This window comes from Pelodiscus sinensis, chromosome 3, assembly GCF_049634645.1.
Source record: "Pelodiscus sinensis isolate JC-2024 chromosome 3, ASM4963464v1, whole genome shotgun sequence".
Classification (NCBI taxonomy): domain Eukaryota; kingdom Metazoa; phylum Chordata; order Testudines; family Trionychidae; genus Pelodiscus; species Pelodiscus sinensis.
The window spans coordinates 117,482,419-117,497,761 of record NC_134713.1 but is presented as its reverse complement, the minus strand read 5'-3'; the positions used below and the strand labels follow the sequence as shown (position 1 = coordinate 117,497,761).

At 43.2% G+C, this 15,343-nt stretch overlaps 1 protein-coding gene across 13 annotated transcripts in view; it reads left to right on the top strand.

Annotated features, from left to right (window-relative positions):
• PDE10A (phosphodiesterase 10A) overlaps positions 1 to 15,343 on the top strand; it is a 562,198-nt gene that overhangs the window by 456,202 nt on the left and 90,653 nt on the right. For all 13 annotated transcript variants that reach the window (XM_075924600.1, XM_025179482.2, XM_075924597.1 and 10 more), the window contains one exon: positions 7,121 to 7,149. Coding sequence is in view for 3 of the 13 variants with exons in the window: in XM_075924593.1 (XP_075780708.1) it covers positions 7,121 to 7,149 (29 nt within the window). In the remaining 10 variants the exon portion in view is untranslated. The remainder of the gene's footprint in view (positions 1 to 7,120; positions 7,150 to 15,343) is intronic.

Here is a 15,343-nt window from a genome sequence, read left to right as displayed (position 1 = left end):
TGATGACAGAGCCGATCTTAGGGGCGGGCTGCGACCACATTTTGGCCTGACACCCCGAATCCTCCCCAACCTTTTTTTTTCACCCTTGCCAAATTTTTGTCCAGTGGTGTGTGTGTGTTGTGTGTTGGTTTTTTTTTTAAACCATCTGCCAACCCTACAGGCAAGCTGGGCGGTCACCTAGGGCTGCCAATTGGTTAGGACTGGCCCTGCCTATAACTACCTTCTGGATACTTTTTCCCTTCCTTCCTCCAGTCTTTTTCTCTGTTTCCTCTCTTGTCTTGCTAAGACAAGTTAAAACTGAATGTTCTTCTGTATGGATGTTGTCTTTAATTACCAAAATGCTAATACAAACTTGTGGTGCTCTATGCAGAGATCTTGGTCACAGTTACACATGCTAAGGCTGAGGAGTTCTAAGTTGTCACATTGAGAATCACTTAAAGCTGAGATCCTGTTATTGCACATCCCCGCCCCCCCTCCCCGCCATCCCACACCTTCTTTGCAGCATCATTAATTCCTGGGTATGATGATAATGTGGCTTTTTTAAAGTAAATGCATGAGATATGAAGGCGGAAAAGGTTAAAGCCTTTGCTTTAATGGGTTGGATAGCAACTTGGTTATAGTCATCCCATTTTGTAGTTGAACTGTTATCATTCCCTCACTGCATGATGTTAACCTCAGTTCCCTGCTCCCACAGACTTATTGTGTGATCTTGGACAAGTATCTTAAACTCTCTGTACCTCAGTTTCCCATCTGTAAAATGGGGAAATATATCACTTCCTTAGCTCGCTGAGGTATTTTGAGGGTAAATACATTAAAGATTGTAAGATCTATTGCTGGAAAGTGATATAAAAGAGACAACAGGCATTACTATTTATAGTGTGTAGAGTAGTCGTACTGGGCCTTCTCATAGTGCCTTTATCTCCCACAAGATCATTGACAGTTTCTTCTTTTCCTCCAGTTCATTTTCTACCCCGCCAATTTTGGTGAAATCAAGAAGGGATTGTGCTTGGATTAACAAAGAAATGTATCAGATTGTAATTCAAGTGCCAGCCTAAGTGAAGGAGCTCTGCTTTAAGACTGACACATGTCCAATTGCAAGTTTTTTGAATGGCATACCTCCTTGTTTCAGCTGCACATTTTTCAGCATTGTGATAGAAACAGCTCCTCTAACTAATTGAAGGTGCCTAATAAGAGCCATTGTTAAGAGTATACAGCTATGAGCAATGCGGCCTACTTAATTGTAAGAGTACTCAGGAAGATGGTTTCTTCAGAGCCAGGTGGGTTTTTCTTCTGGGAATTGCCATCTATATACATATTGAATGGTAGCAGGAATGATTATCAGCTTTGTTTTTCTCCATAGCCAATCAGACTGTAGTAACATCCCAGTGGGCTCTAATATCCGGACAACAGGACATATGTATATAGCTCCTGCAACAGTTGATGACGTTATCAGCTCATGCAATGCAGGAACTAAATTCCCTAGATTCTTTGATGACGTTATCAACTCATGTAATGCAGGAACTAAATTCCCTAGATTCTTTACACAGTGCTTGGGTTAATGATTCCACACTGTTATAGGACATCTTAAGTTACACCCTGATGCTAGACACAGAGGTAGAAATAAAGTCGATATACTCTCCCAAGTTCAGTTTACAATTAAAAGATCAATGTGCTTGATACGCCAAAATGAGAAACCACTCACTATAGAATGTGCAGGCTTTCCTGCATGATCTGCCATTTTAACAACAATTATCAATGTTGTCAATTAGTTTGTTGTTGTTATGCTTCAGAGTTAACAGATACTGAAATGGGCAATTCATGATTCTCTGAATTAGTCAATAAGGGAAGGCATGCTCAATCCCAGCTCGTGCTGGGTCCAAGAGTTACTTCTACTGCAGCTCTGCAGTTTAAATGTAGTAAGAGCTTGCATTTAAAACGCAGAGGCACAGCGGGGGTCACTTCCAGACCTGGCATGAGCTGGGACTGAACCAGGCTTGCTCTGTCCTGGCTTGTGCCAGGTCCAACAGCCTCTGTCTGTGGAGGTCCCAGCAGGGAGCTGGGACCCCATGCGGACAGGGACTGCTGCTGGAGCTACCTCTGCTCGCGGCCAACTCAGGCTGCTGTGGCCAGGGTCTGCTTTGCGGGAGGACATCCTCTGTCCTCAGGGAGTGCTGCTGGAGCAGCCTCCTCTGTGCTTCCACCCCCCACACGCTGCTGCCTCTATCAGAGGTAGCAGCCTGGGGTGGGGGCAGGTGGTCTGCCGGGACCTGTACTGCGTCTGGCGAGGGGGGGGGGGTCGCTGGGGAATGGCGCAGCGAGCGGCCAACCCTCCGCCGCTTTGTAGGGAGGTGGGGGAAGCCCTGCGCAGCCGCTGGCATCGGGCCAGCTGGGGAAATCGTTTTATTCCGGGGACGGTCATGTAATTCAAAAAACATTCCCTAAAAAAAAAAAATTGTGCTATCACGAAAACGTGTTAAACGGGTACGTGTTAAATGAGGAATTACTGTATTTTATTTCATGTCAAAGTGCCATTTGTCACAGAGTCAAAGAAGTAGTTGTTCCTGTTTTTTCTGTAAATTGGATTTGTCCAGGTGCTCAATAAAGGAACCAAGTTCCTAGGATGCTGTAATCCTATCAGAGATAGGCTAACATCAGGGAGCAAGCTTGCATCTCCCGCCCTCTGCTCATGCCAAGTGATTTTCAGCTGTAGGGGAGAATTGAGCCCAGTTTATTACAGAATCACTTGTTGGGGACTGTTTTACCTCAGTGACTGACTTTGTGTGGAACAACATGTTTTCTCTAGGGAGACTGGGAGTTGGAATTTTAATGTGCCAGTATGTTCAGATGATACTGAGCAGCAAAGAAAATTCTCATGTAGTTCAGTTTGGAAGAATTGAAACTCAACATACTAAACGCTGAGTCCAATTCCATTTGGGACATGTCTGTTGAGTAAACTTGCTGACTTTGGACGTGATCCAAAGTCCATTAAAGACAGTAAAAATGCTCTATTGACTTCAGTTGACTTTGGAAGAAGGCATTTATGAATATCAAATAAATAACTCGACTGTGCTTTTAAGGCCCTTGATGCTCTAGCCTAGTGTTTCTCAACTTTTTTTTATGAAGTAACCCGTAAAAAAAATTATAAGTACCCTCAGTACCTACAGTTTTTAGAGAGACAAGTTGTGGTTTTTTTCTACCATTGCAGCACATTGGTTTAAACAACTTGATTGTAGCTGGGAAAGCGATGAAATTTTTGGGTGTAAAAAGTACAAAAATAATAAAGTGCTGTAAAACTTAAAACAAAAATTCAGTTTTCCCCAAATTTTACTTGTGTTGATGTGGCCCCCAGACCTCTCTCGAGTAATCCTAAGGGTAGTCGTACCACTGGTTGAGTAACACTGTTCTAGCCCTGCTCTGTCACCTCTTGCTTGGCATGGAGCCTTCAATCTCTGCTTTCTGTCAGGGTATGTCTACACTACAGACTGTGTTTTTCTGACAGTGGTACTCCTCTTTCTATGAGGAAGAATGCCTTTTCTGAAAGATCTCTTTCGGAAAAAGACGTGTGTGGTCGGGGAGAAGGGTTTTCTTTTGAAAGAACAGGCCTCCAGGAAATAATACAGGTGCCCTAGTGGACACTCTGTCCATACTGATCACAACTCTGTAGTTTCTGTCTCTTGCCACCTCTTAAAGCAGCAGGCACCCAGGACAAGCCTTGTGACAGGAAGCCAGCCCAGAGAGCTGCATCGCACACCACGGTTGAGGTTGTTTCCCCCCCGCCCCTCCCAGCAGAAAGTCTGTGTGAGGGTAGGATGGCACAACCCCCCAGGCACGGGGCTTTCACTCGACTCTCAGGCCATCTCCACACTTTTTCCTAAGGTTCCCCCTTTCTAGTACTTCCTCCCCTTCAGGGACTGCAGCCTGAGAATGCCATATCTCCATGAGGAGGGCCCCGAAGGTCAACTTCCCCATGCCGAATTGGTTGCCCACCGACTGGTAGCTGTCTGGGGTGGTGAGCTTCCAGATGGCGATGGCGACCTGCTTCTCCAGGGGTCTCACAGGAGAAGCGGGCCACAGGTGGGTGTCACGTTGTCAGAGGGCAGGAGCGAACCAGGCAAGCAGCTCCAAAAAAGTGGCCTTCCTCATCCTGATGTTATTAAGCCACTGCTGGTTGTCCCACTGCTCTATCATGCACTAGTTGGAACTGGTGTCCAGCCTCCAGAATCATCTCTCTACCGTGGTGTGCGATGGCAAGGGCATTGCTCCCGCATCCAGGCAGAAGGACACACAGAGGAGCTCGGAGTCAAGCTGGGGCAGGACTGTCAAGACAGTCTGCACAAACTGCTGCAGAACCTGCAGCATGGCAGTGTGGGGCCATCACATGCCCAGAAGCAACTCTGGCTCCATAGCAAAAAGAATATTATGCTGTCCAAAAGCTGAGCAACCAAAGCACGCACTGCACAAGCTTTTCTGTCCCTTGGAGAGGTAGGCAAGCATGCAGCAGAACCTGAGAAATGGATGTCCAGGGGGGTCCCTTTAAGCACATGTCTCAGATAGCCTTAGGCAACAGCACCCAGAAGCAACTGCTGACCTAACGCCATGGCTGAAGTGGTTCAGGGTGGCATTTTATGCGAGAGAGCATCCAATCAGTCTGGACGCTCAGTTTCGAAAAAGCGGATCGCTTTTTCAATGCGCTTTTGTGTGTGAAAGCTCTTTTTCTAAAGACGTTTTTTCGGAAGATCTCTTCCGGGAAAAAATAATCTTCTGAAAGAAGCCTGCAGTCTAGATGTAACCCCAGATACCATTGTGCTTTTCCTACTGCTGCCACTGAGAGAAGCAGAGAGGAAAAAATCTGAAACCCCTTCTTTGAAATTCCTCCTTAAAACTCACCATTGTGATGCATGCCCCTCTGCTCCCAAAAAAACAGTAACTAGGAAGCTAGTGTGTCATGACTGCTCCTTTTTACTCTATTAATACCTTGTGTGTGTCATCTCCTCCTCTCCTTCTGTTTGTTGTATCCATTTATTGATAAACTTAAATTGTAAATTCTTTAGCTTTTCATGCTGTGTATTAGGGTTGTGGCATTTGGTTAATCAATGTTCTAAATATCATTTGGAGGTATAGGGAGAATTATGTGTTGCAATGCTATTATACTGTGATTGCAAGGGCAATCACATTGGACCGATCCATAGGGTTGTTAGATGTCATGTAACTGAATAGTCACGTAATGGTTTGAAATCTTAGTAGTTACCCAACTATTCCATAGTCCCTGGGGGCAGGGCCAGCAGCCTGTGAGCTCCTGGCCCCACTCCCAGGAATCTCCCTGTCACCCCGTGCTGCTGCCTCTCTATCAGAGGCAGCAGCGCGGGGTGGCAGCAGCCCCTGTCTATGGGGGGGGTCTGAGCACCTCATAGAGAGAGGCTGCTGCCGTGGAGCAGCCTCAGTCTGCAGCGGGTCCAGGCTCGCTGTGGCCAGAGGCTGCTTTGTGGCAGTCTCCCCTTCCCCCCCCCCCCCCCCCCGTGCTGTTGCTTCTGATAGAGGAGCTGGTGCTGGGTGGGACTGACTTTTAAGCCACCTCCCCGCAATGCTGGATCCTGCCTCTGTAGGAGGCAGCAAGGTGGGGGGCAGGCGGAGCCAGCATGTGTGGGGAGCCTGTTTGAAAGCCAGCTCCCCCATGTGAATTGGCTCCAGCCTACACCACTCACCCTCCATGCTACTGCCTCTCTATCAGCTCACTGACATCAGCTCCTGCTCCCTCCCCCTTGCTGCCTCTGGTACAGCAAGGGGAGGGGAAGAAATGCCTGGGGTCCACTGATAAGTATTTAACCAGACAAATTAAAATGGCTTAGCTGGGCATGTCCCTATACTTCGTGCACATAGAATATTTACTGTAAGATTTTTTTTTTAAACTAAGGTAAGGCATAATTCTGATTCAGAAAAAAATGAAACCTGTTCAGATAAATTTGGGGAAATGAACACTATTAATGATATCAAATATTTATTGTAAATTTCTTCAAGAACTATTTGTCACAGATTTTTAAAAGTTCTTTTAATAGTGGGTGTTAGACTGTGAATCTTGTTCAGGCGAACAAAGCGTGTCCATGGTGTGTCCAAAGGCAGTTGTGGTTATGAGGGAGGATTACTATGACCACATTTGGCAGAGATGTAGTATTTGAAAATCCACATTACGCAGATGCATGCAAATATGTATAAATAAAGGCTCCAATAATAAGGATATGACCTAATTATATGATGAAATCCATTTGTGATTTGGATTTAATGTCTAAAACGTAATGCTTCAGCTTGTTGGATCAAATATAGAAAAATACAGATTGTTCCATGTTTTCTTATAAGAAATAGTTATGCAGCAGAAGACACATGAGGTTGTAGGTTCTTAATTACATTTCTGTGACAGAAGGTCTCTTATTGTATGGTTGCTTTCCCGTTGTTCACGTTCTGAAATGTTGCACTATACCTTTAAAGATATGCTGTGTTGCTATATCTTTCTTTATAACTTTAAATGTAGACTTCAAAAAAGGAACAGCATAGTCTATATGTATGCTAAAAATGGAAGATTAAATATATTCCTATAATTTGTGCATCTTTTTTCAGTGTTATACAAGACCACATTATCAATGTGCTCTTGGTCACTATGGCTTGCTGCTGCACCCAAAGAAGTAAATGGGGTATTGCCATTGGCTTCATGTGGAACAGAATCAAGCCCTCAGTGTCTAGGGTTGCACAGTGGATCTGGTAGCAACTCACTTCCCCAGATTCTGTATTAGAGCTTTAATTTAAGTATAAGGGACACAGCAAAACTCATCCATTTAATCAGACTATTGCTGTAGCTCTAGGTGTGGAATTTTATCTTCCTTAGTTATATCTTCTTTAGTTATTGGGCAGCTACTTGTATATTTTAATGGCTCGTCTCAACTGGCTTCCAAATACGGTTGCATTTTTTAAAAATATAATGAGTAAAAACAGCCATCTAAACCAGAATAATGAACTAAATCAGAGAAAGTTTTGTACAATAGTACAAAAGTTGCTTGAAGAACAACACCTTTTCTTTGTTCATTCTAGAACCTTCCAAGCATGCCTAATTGTTTGCTTTGTTTCTTCACAGATGAGTCGACTCCTAAGGAAGTCAGCAGGGTAAGTACTGCTCATAGATGTCTCTTTATCCCCCACTAGAAAAAAATAAAGGTCTCTGTGGCCTACTGTTCACTTGAGATAACTTTTAGTCTCTGATCAAGGCTGTGCGTTAGTCCCTGAATGAACCAGATCTCCAGAGAAGTGTATCTGACAACTTGTAAAGCAATTAAAAAACAAAATCCTAGCCTTCAAAACATTTGGTTAGTTGTAAGCAGGTGAAGCACACTTCTTTTCATTAGCAAAATAAGGGAGTTTAGACAGGACAAGGCTGCTTAAGTGAAAACAGGAAATTCATAGTAACTTTTAACTTTCTGACTAGTTGTTAATATGACTACCAACTATATAAGCATTATTACTGCCATGAAGAGATAGCATGCATGATACTATTGAAGGTGAAACAAGGCAAGGATTATATCCTATATAATTATGCCCTTTGAGATATGATAGGGTATAGAAAGATTAAATTAATTGACATGGAATATTTTGCAATCTGTTGAATGAAAAATAATGTGACACAACTTCAGTGTTTGGGAGTTATGTATTTCTTTTTGACTCAATGCCCTATTTATTTGGTTGATATACATAGTGAACAAATATTTCATTTTGAATGAGTTACCATAATCTATCCTGTAGGATTTTGTGATAAATACATGGTGATGTCTTTCTGCTTCAATGTTATACCTTGGGATTTTGGTCAGTAATTTCACTCTACTTTTTGTCTTCTTAACCTTGCCACACAAACTAATGATTGCCTTGCCCTTTTTTATTCCTTCTAAAAACAGTTCTCTGCTCTGCTATTTATCACTGTTGACTCTCTCCCACTGATGACATTACCATGTCTGTCTTGTGTCATCAGGCTGTCATGGATATAATCATTCCATGAAGGAACAACATCAGCCTTTTCTACATTTTGCTTAAGAATGGAGGATTTGCTTGATGCATCAGTCCTAGTCAAAGAATGGTCTTTTTCACTGCCCTCTCTCTTTCACACTTATTAATGCTTCCTTTACTGAGGGGAAAAAATGGTACACGAGCACAATAACCATCAATCTTATGTTAACTTTGAATAAGCTAAAGCTAGAAAGTTTTTTAGAGAATCAACTTGGTATCTCTTTCAGTCAAAATATTTGTTTATTTTTTCTCAAGATTTACAAATATTTTATTTTATTGATTCATTTTTCATAGTGTGATAGAACTGAAAGGAACCTCGAAAGGTCATCTAGTCTAGTCCCCTGGACTCATGGCAGGACTATTTTTTATATAGACCATCCCTGATGGGTGTTTGTCTAACCTGTTCTTAAAAATCTCCGGTGGTGGAAATTCTACAATCTCCCTACCATAGTTATGCACTGGAATACATTTCCTAACAGTTAGGAATCTACATGTGGCAGCTTTAACTTTTAACAGTACCTGAAGTCAACATAGAAGCCTACAAAATAGGGAAAAAAAATCTAAGGCAGGGGTGAGTAACCTCAGGCCTGAGTGCTGGATGCAGCCCCCAGCTTGCCTGGAGCCATCCCCTGAGGCTTAGCCCCCTGCCCCCCTGCACTGGTACTCTGCACCCACCCACTGCCCCAGCATGGGTCTGGAACACACTAAATCTACTAGGCTTGATCTCCCCTAGGCTCTGGGAGGGGGATGAAGGAATGTCTTTCTCATTTTTAGTCGGGGGCCACATCAGCGAGGGTGAGGTTTTTTTTGCGTTTCTCACTTGTGTGCTGCCCCCGAGTGATTTTTTTTGTGGGTCAGTACCCACCAACCCAAAAAAAGTTCCCCACCTCTGATCTAGGTTAACAATTCTGTTACTTTAAATGGAACGTTACGTTTATGCTGCACTTATGTACAACTGATCATTGTTGATTTTGTCATACAAGCCTTTTAGTGTATCCTTCTATGATAGAGAAGTGATGATAAAATAATCCAGCTGCAGGAAATCTGTCCAGAAATAGGCTTAAGTCTTTTAAATGGTATAAATTTAAAGATTAAGGACCTACTACAAAGTCAGTCTTTCCAAATTTCTTAAATATTGCTAAGATTACAATGTCTTGACATGTTTTGATTTTGACAAATAGAGAGGAATGGGCTGAAAATTTGAAAATGGAAGGTAACTTGGGTGAAAGTGAGAAATGGAGTTCATGATTCTAAATGGAATGTAACTTGTATGAAAGTGATCAATGGAGTCCATGCTTCTAAGAAATGATAAGAGAGAGAACAACAAAAGTAAAGATAACTGATTTTTAAAAAGGCAGACGTCAGCAAACTCAGGGAGTTGGTAGGTAGGATCCCAATGGAAGCAAGTCTAAGGAAAAAAATTAAAGATAACAGTTTTTCAAAGAGACATTTAGGTCACAAAAGCAAACTATTCCACCGTGTAGGACAGAAAGGAGCTATGGTAAGAGACCATCCTGGCTTAACCATGAGATCTTCAATGATCTAAAAATAAAGAAGAGACTTACAAAAAGTGGAAACTAGGTCAAATTACAAAGGATTAATATAAACAAATAACACAAGTATGTATAGGCAAAATTAGAAACGTCAAGCCACAAAATAAGTTTAAACTAGCTAGAGACATATATGGTAAAAAGTAAACATTCTACAAATATATTAGAATCAAGAGGAAGATGAAAGACAAAGTACAATAATAGAAAATGTAGAAATGACAGAGAGGGGCTTAATGACTTCTTGGTTGGTGGTGATTGGATGCCAATGAATGCTGGTGAAAATGGGGTAGGTTCAGAAGCTAAAATACAGAAAGAGCATCTTACAAATTACTTAGACAAGTTAGATGTCCTCAAGTCACCAAGGTCTGGTGAAATGCATCTTAGACTACTCAAGGAGCTGACTGAGGAGATATGTGAGCCATTGGCTATTATCTTTGAAAAGTTATGGAAGACAGGAGAGATTCCTTAAAACTGGAAAAGGGCAAATAGAGTGCCCATATATAAATAGGGAAATAATGACAACTCAGGAGATTATCAGGGGCCCAGGCTGTAGCTGGAAGGGGGAATTGCCAGCAGGGTCAGAGTATCCACAGGGCAGCACCCCTAGCCTAGCCAGCACCTGGCGGGCAGTGTTTGGGGGCAGGTAAGAGAGAGTCTTTCACCTGGGAGCAATTCCCCAGGGCTGTAGGGGGAGGGTTTGGCCCCAGGCTGCTCCCAGCAGAGCTGGCTGTGATCCCTGCCTGGGGTCCAAGGATCCTGACACCAGCTCCCAGCATTTGTGGGGTAGGGAAAGCAAGCCCTGGGGGCGGTGAGAAGGGGGCTGATGAGGGGCGGGGGCAGATAAGGTGAGTGAGGGGGGAAAGGGATGTGTGAGGGTGGGGCAGGAGGGGAATGCAGGAGGCGCTGAAGGGAGGTTGGGGGAATTCAGTGGAGACTTCCGGGTTAGATGGAAGCAGGGGTGCAATGGAGGGAAACTTAGAGGGGGGGGTCAGAGGGAGGGAAAGGGGAGATGTGGGGAGGGGAGACTGGGGTAGCAAGAACATCCTGGCTGAGAATGGGAGACATACAGGGCAGAGGATGTACAGAAGGAAAGGGCGAGATATAGTGGCAGCTCCCCCACCCCATGGGGTAGAAGCAGGGGAGGGCAGAGGTGACTGGTGGTAGCACTTGGGGGCACCAGTTCCTATGTCCCTGACAAAATTTCATTTGCTAAATAGGGTGCTCCACATGCCCCCTGCCCCTGTGGGTTCCCTTCCCTGCGCCACTCCCTCTGCAGGCACCAGTCGCCCCTGGGGACAGGCTGCCCACCCAGCAGCCAGAGGGGAATTCTTTCTGTGAATTTTTTTTAGTGTTGCAGATATCTGCAAACTCTGATCCGTTACAACAACATGTATGTGTACAAATGCAATGTAAAATAACACATGCCTTCTTACAATTAATTACCTTAATGAATATGCAGATACGGAAATAAAATGTTACCGGTCCACCAAAAGTTTGTGAATGAGTTGCTGGTTCGCGGTATAAAAAAGGTTGGGAACCACTGGTTTAGATGGTGCTTTGTCCTGCCATGAGTGTAAGGGGTTGGACTTGATGACCTTTTGCGGGCTCTGCAAGTCCTAATATTCTGTGATTCTATTATTACAATCCTTATAATCACTGTAGTGTAAGTCCTTGAGGGGATAAGTCTGGTAGAAACTATTTATCCCAAGATATACAGTAGAGTCCCTATCATCCGACCTAAATGGGACCGACACATGGTCAGATTACCGAATATGTCAGATGATAGGGACTCTACTGTAGAGAGCAACGGAACAGCTGATGCCGCTTCTGCCGGGAGGAAGCGTCCCCAGCAGGAGCGGCACCAGCTGTTTCATTGTTCTCTAGGAGCAGCTGCTGCAGCTCCTGCTGGGGCTGCTTCCAGGCAGGAGCGGCGGCAGCTGCTCCAAGAGAGCAACAGGGCAGCATGCGGGGCCATTCTCCCGGCCCGCGCTGTATCCGACCCTGCAGCTCCTGGGGAGCTGCAGAGTCGGATAAAGTGGAGTGTCGGATTACTGGGTGACGGATAATCCGGACTCCACTGTATGTGAAATCTGTTGAATTCCCAGGGATTACATTAGGGATGTTAACCTGTGGTTGACTACATGATTAACTGATAAGACTAGGACTATCAGTTAATCTTGTTGACTATATGCACTCCCTTGCTGCCTGGTATCAGAGGCAACAAGGGGTGGGGGAACTGCTGCCCGTGAGGAGTTGGCTTTAAACAGGGTCCCCACAGCACGGGATCCGCCTGCCCACCTGAGTCCCTTGCTGCTACCTCTGATAGAGAGGAAGCAGTGCAGAGAGTGAGGGGGCTAGGCTGAAACCAATACACCCAGAAAGCAGGCTTTCAAGCAGGCTCCCCTGGTGTGCTGGCTTTGTGGACCTGCCTTCTCCCCGCTTGCTGCCTCCTACAAAGGTAGTGGGGGTGGGTGGGAAGCAGGAGTCAGTTCTGGGGTAAGATAGCTTAAAAATTGCTTCCCCCAGCACCAGCTTTGCAGTGCTACCTTCCCCCCCTTCCCGGGGGTGGCAGGGGAGGCTGCTGTGAGTTTGGACCCCCCTGTGGACAGGGCCTGCTGCCACTCCACACTGCTGCCTCTGTATCAGAGGCAGCAGCACAGGATGGCAGGTAGGTTATCTGCGCAGTGAGCTGGTTTTTAATGATTTCTTGCAGTTACATGACTATTCAATTACACAATATCTAACATCCCTAGATTACATGTATGGTAGTTAACTTTTTGAACCTAACTACTGAGTGCAAATTGTATATTGTAATCTTGATGCACCATATCTTGGCTTACAAAAGAAATAAGCATTGTACAGTTCATCCATGCAAGCATTTATAAAACTGGTAATCGCAGCAAATTATGTGTATGTATCTACACCAGAAAGACATTTCTATGGCCAGAGTCCTACACTGTGGTGCTTTGGGAGGTAAGTCAAAGAAATACCACCCTCATTCAACAGCTAATTTTCATTGGTCATAATCAGTCAGTGAAATGAGAGAGACTGAACAGATGGTAGATATGTTGACTTAATTGCCACAATTCTTTAGGGATTGATTTGTTACTTATACGACTCAACAGTAACTCCCTTTCACAATCCATTCCACACAAAGGAACACCAACTTTCCAAGTAAAACACACTAATCAACAAAAAAGCAACCAAAATTTTCCAGCATAACCCGTATTCAAATCAACACACAAGCCTCCAGCAAAAATTAGTTAAACAATCCACACAGCAATATAATCAGCACACATGGTAGCCCTGGACACACACACAGCCCCTCACTGCAACATGCAGCTATCTTTTGCCACCCACACAAATTTCTCAGCATAATATACGCATTTGCCCAAGTCATTAGTTTATATGGAGTCCAGAATCTTCCACCCTGCCATTTCCCTGACTAGCTGTCAGTATGAAGAGTTATGCCAACACTCACTTGGTTGAGCTGTGTATGCATCAAACCTAAATTAGTTAAAATTTCCGTGGTGTGGGAAGGGTGACTAGTGAGAGTGTGATGTAATTTTTAAACATTGGTAAAATGTTCGCTTTATTCCAGTCATCTTGATCTTCTCCTCTGCTCTAAGACTTTAAAATCTATATTAATGGGCCAGCAAGCTCCTCAATTAACTCTTTTAAAACTCTTCAATGGAAGCTGTATGGACCTGGCAATTCTAAAGTGTCTGATTTTAGTAGTTTCTCTTTAATGTCCTCCTGAGATATTAATGGGATGGAAACAATATTGTTATCCACATATGATGAAACTGTATAAGCTGTTTTCCCCCCAAATACAGAAGAGAAATATTTATTGAACATCTCTGCGTTTTCTACATTATTAATGCTTTATGAAAAGAACTAAAACATTTCTTTACTTATTTTTTGTAATTTTTAATTTTATTTGCTCACTTACCCATAGACTCCCTTGGTCTAAACTATGTCTACACTAGCTCGTTAATTCGAGCTAGGTAGGCAAATCAGGGAACTGGGGTTGCAAATGAAGCCCAGGATTTAAATATCCCGGGCTTTATTTGCATGTTCCCGTCCAGCCGCCATTTTTAAATCCCCCTTAGTCCGAACGAACTGCCCGCGGCTACACGGATTAACTGTCGTGGAATGAGGAGTAACAGTTAATCCGAACTAAGGACTTAGTTTGGATTAACTTTAAATTGCCGCGTGTAGCCATGGGCAGTTCATTTGGACTAAGGGGGATTTAAAAATGGCAGCCAGACAGGAACATGCAAATAAAACCCGGGCTATATAAATCCTGGGCTTCATTTGCAACCCTGGTTCCCTGATTTGCCTACCTAGCACGAATTAATGAATTAGTGTAGACATACCCTATCAGTGTTACACTGGCATGTGTATGCATGCTAAGGGTTAACATATGCCACACTGATGCTTAAGTCATAGCCAGAATTTTGTCCTGTTATGCTGTTTCCTTTTCCTGTGGTTTCTATGAGCCATTTTGTACCTCAGAACTTTAAATGAAAATACTCAGTTTGCCTGATATGATCACAGTGAAATTAGCCCTTGTTCATTTCAAATAATGGCTTCTTTTCCATTCCACTTTTACTTGTACAGTACCCATGGTGAAGCAGCATTTTGGCAAGCATGTTTGCTTTGTGAACTGTGGTGATCCCAGCAGCAATTCACTTTTCTGTAGTTTACTGAGGAAACACCATGAAATTATTACCTAGCAAGTGACTAAAGTCATTTACTGTACAGTACTTTATTCTTGGAAATGGCAATAACACTTAATTCTCTCCTTTCCTGTTTTTGGACTTAGGGCTTTTGGCAGCAACTGTGGCACCAGGTAACAGTGTTGCACAATGTGCCACTGAGGGTTACAGAATTAGCATCTTTTCAGTTAATAATTGTAATAATTGCATGACTTCTGTGTCCCAGGTTTTGTTCTTCCATATCTTTCCCACCACAGCACTGTTTCTTTATTGATCATAGGATTAAAATATTTTCACAATGATCTAAAAATAAATGGTATAATGAAGTTAAAAGAAAACAAATTAGGACATCAAACAATGCTGAAGTCTGGTTAAGTCATATTACTAAGATACAGTGTGGTCATTATTACTCTTGAAGCGAATATCAGATTTTTATAAAAAGTGTGTGTCTTTTCTGTTCCACATAATCAAAATGTTCTGTCTTTATAGTCCAGTCAGTACCTCCTTCACTCTATTATAAATAATATTTAATGTTTGTTTGGAGGAAATCTCTCTCAATATTGACATGTACCAGTGGAGGAAAAGTTGAGGAATGTCTCTGGGATTGGATGCCAATGAATAGTGACTACGTGGCAAGAAGTTGACGTTCAGAAGACAACAGTATTCTATCTCTTTAATAACAGGATTAAAAGGCTATGTCTACACAGCATGCTTATTTCAAAATAAATTATGTTATTTCAAAATAACACAGCGCAAGTCTACACAGGAAATCCTTATTTCAAAATAATCGGCTTCATATTCCAACTTCTGTAACCCTCATTTCACGAGGAGTAAGAGAAGTCGAAGGAAGATTGTTCTTCCTTCAACTTCTTGCTGGGTAGACAGCACCAAAAGTCGAGTTAAGCTACTCCAACTTCAGCTACGTAAGTAACGTAGCTTCAGTTGCGTATCTTAACTTGACTTTGTCCCGCAGTGTAGACGTACCCAAAATCAGCTGTATAAACAAGCTGGGAAATGTACACCTTCAAAATT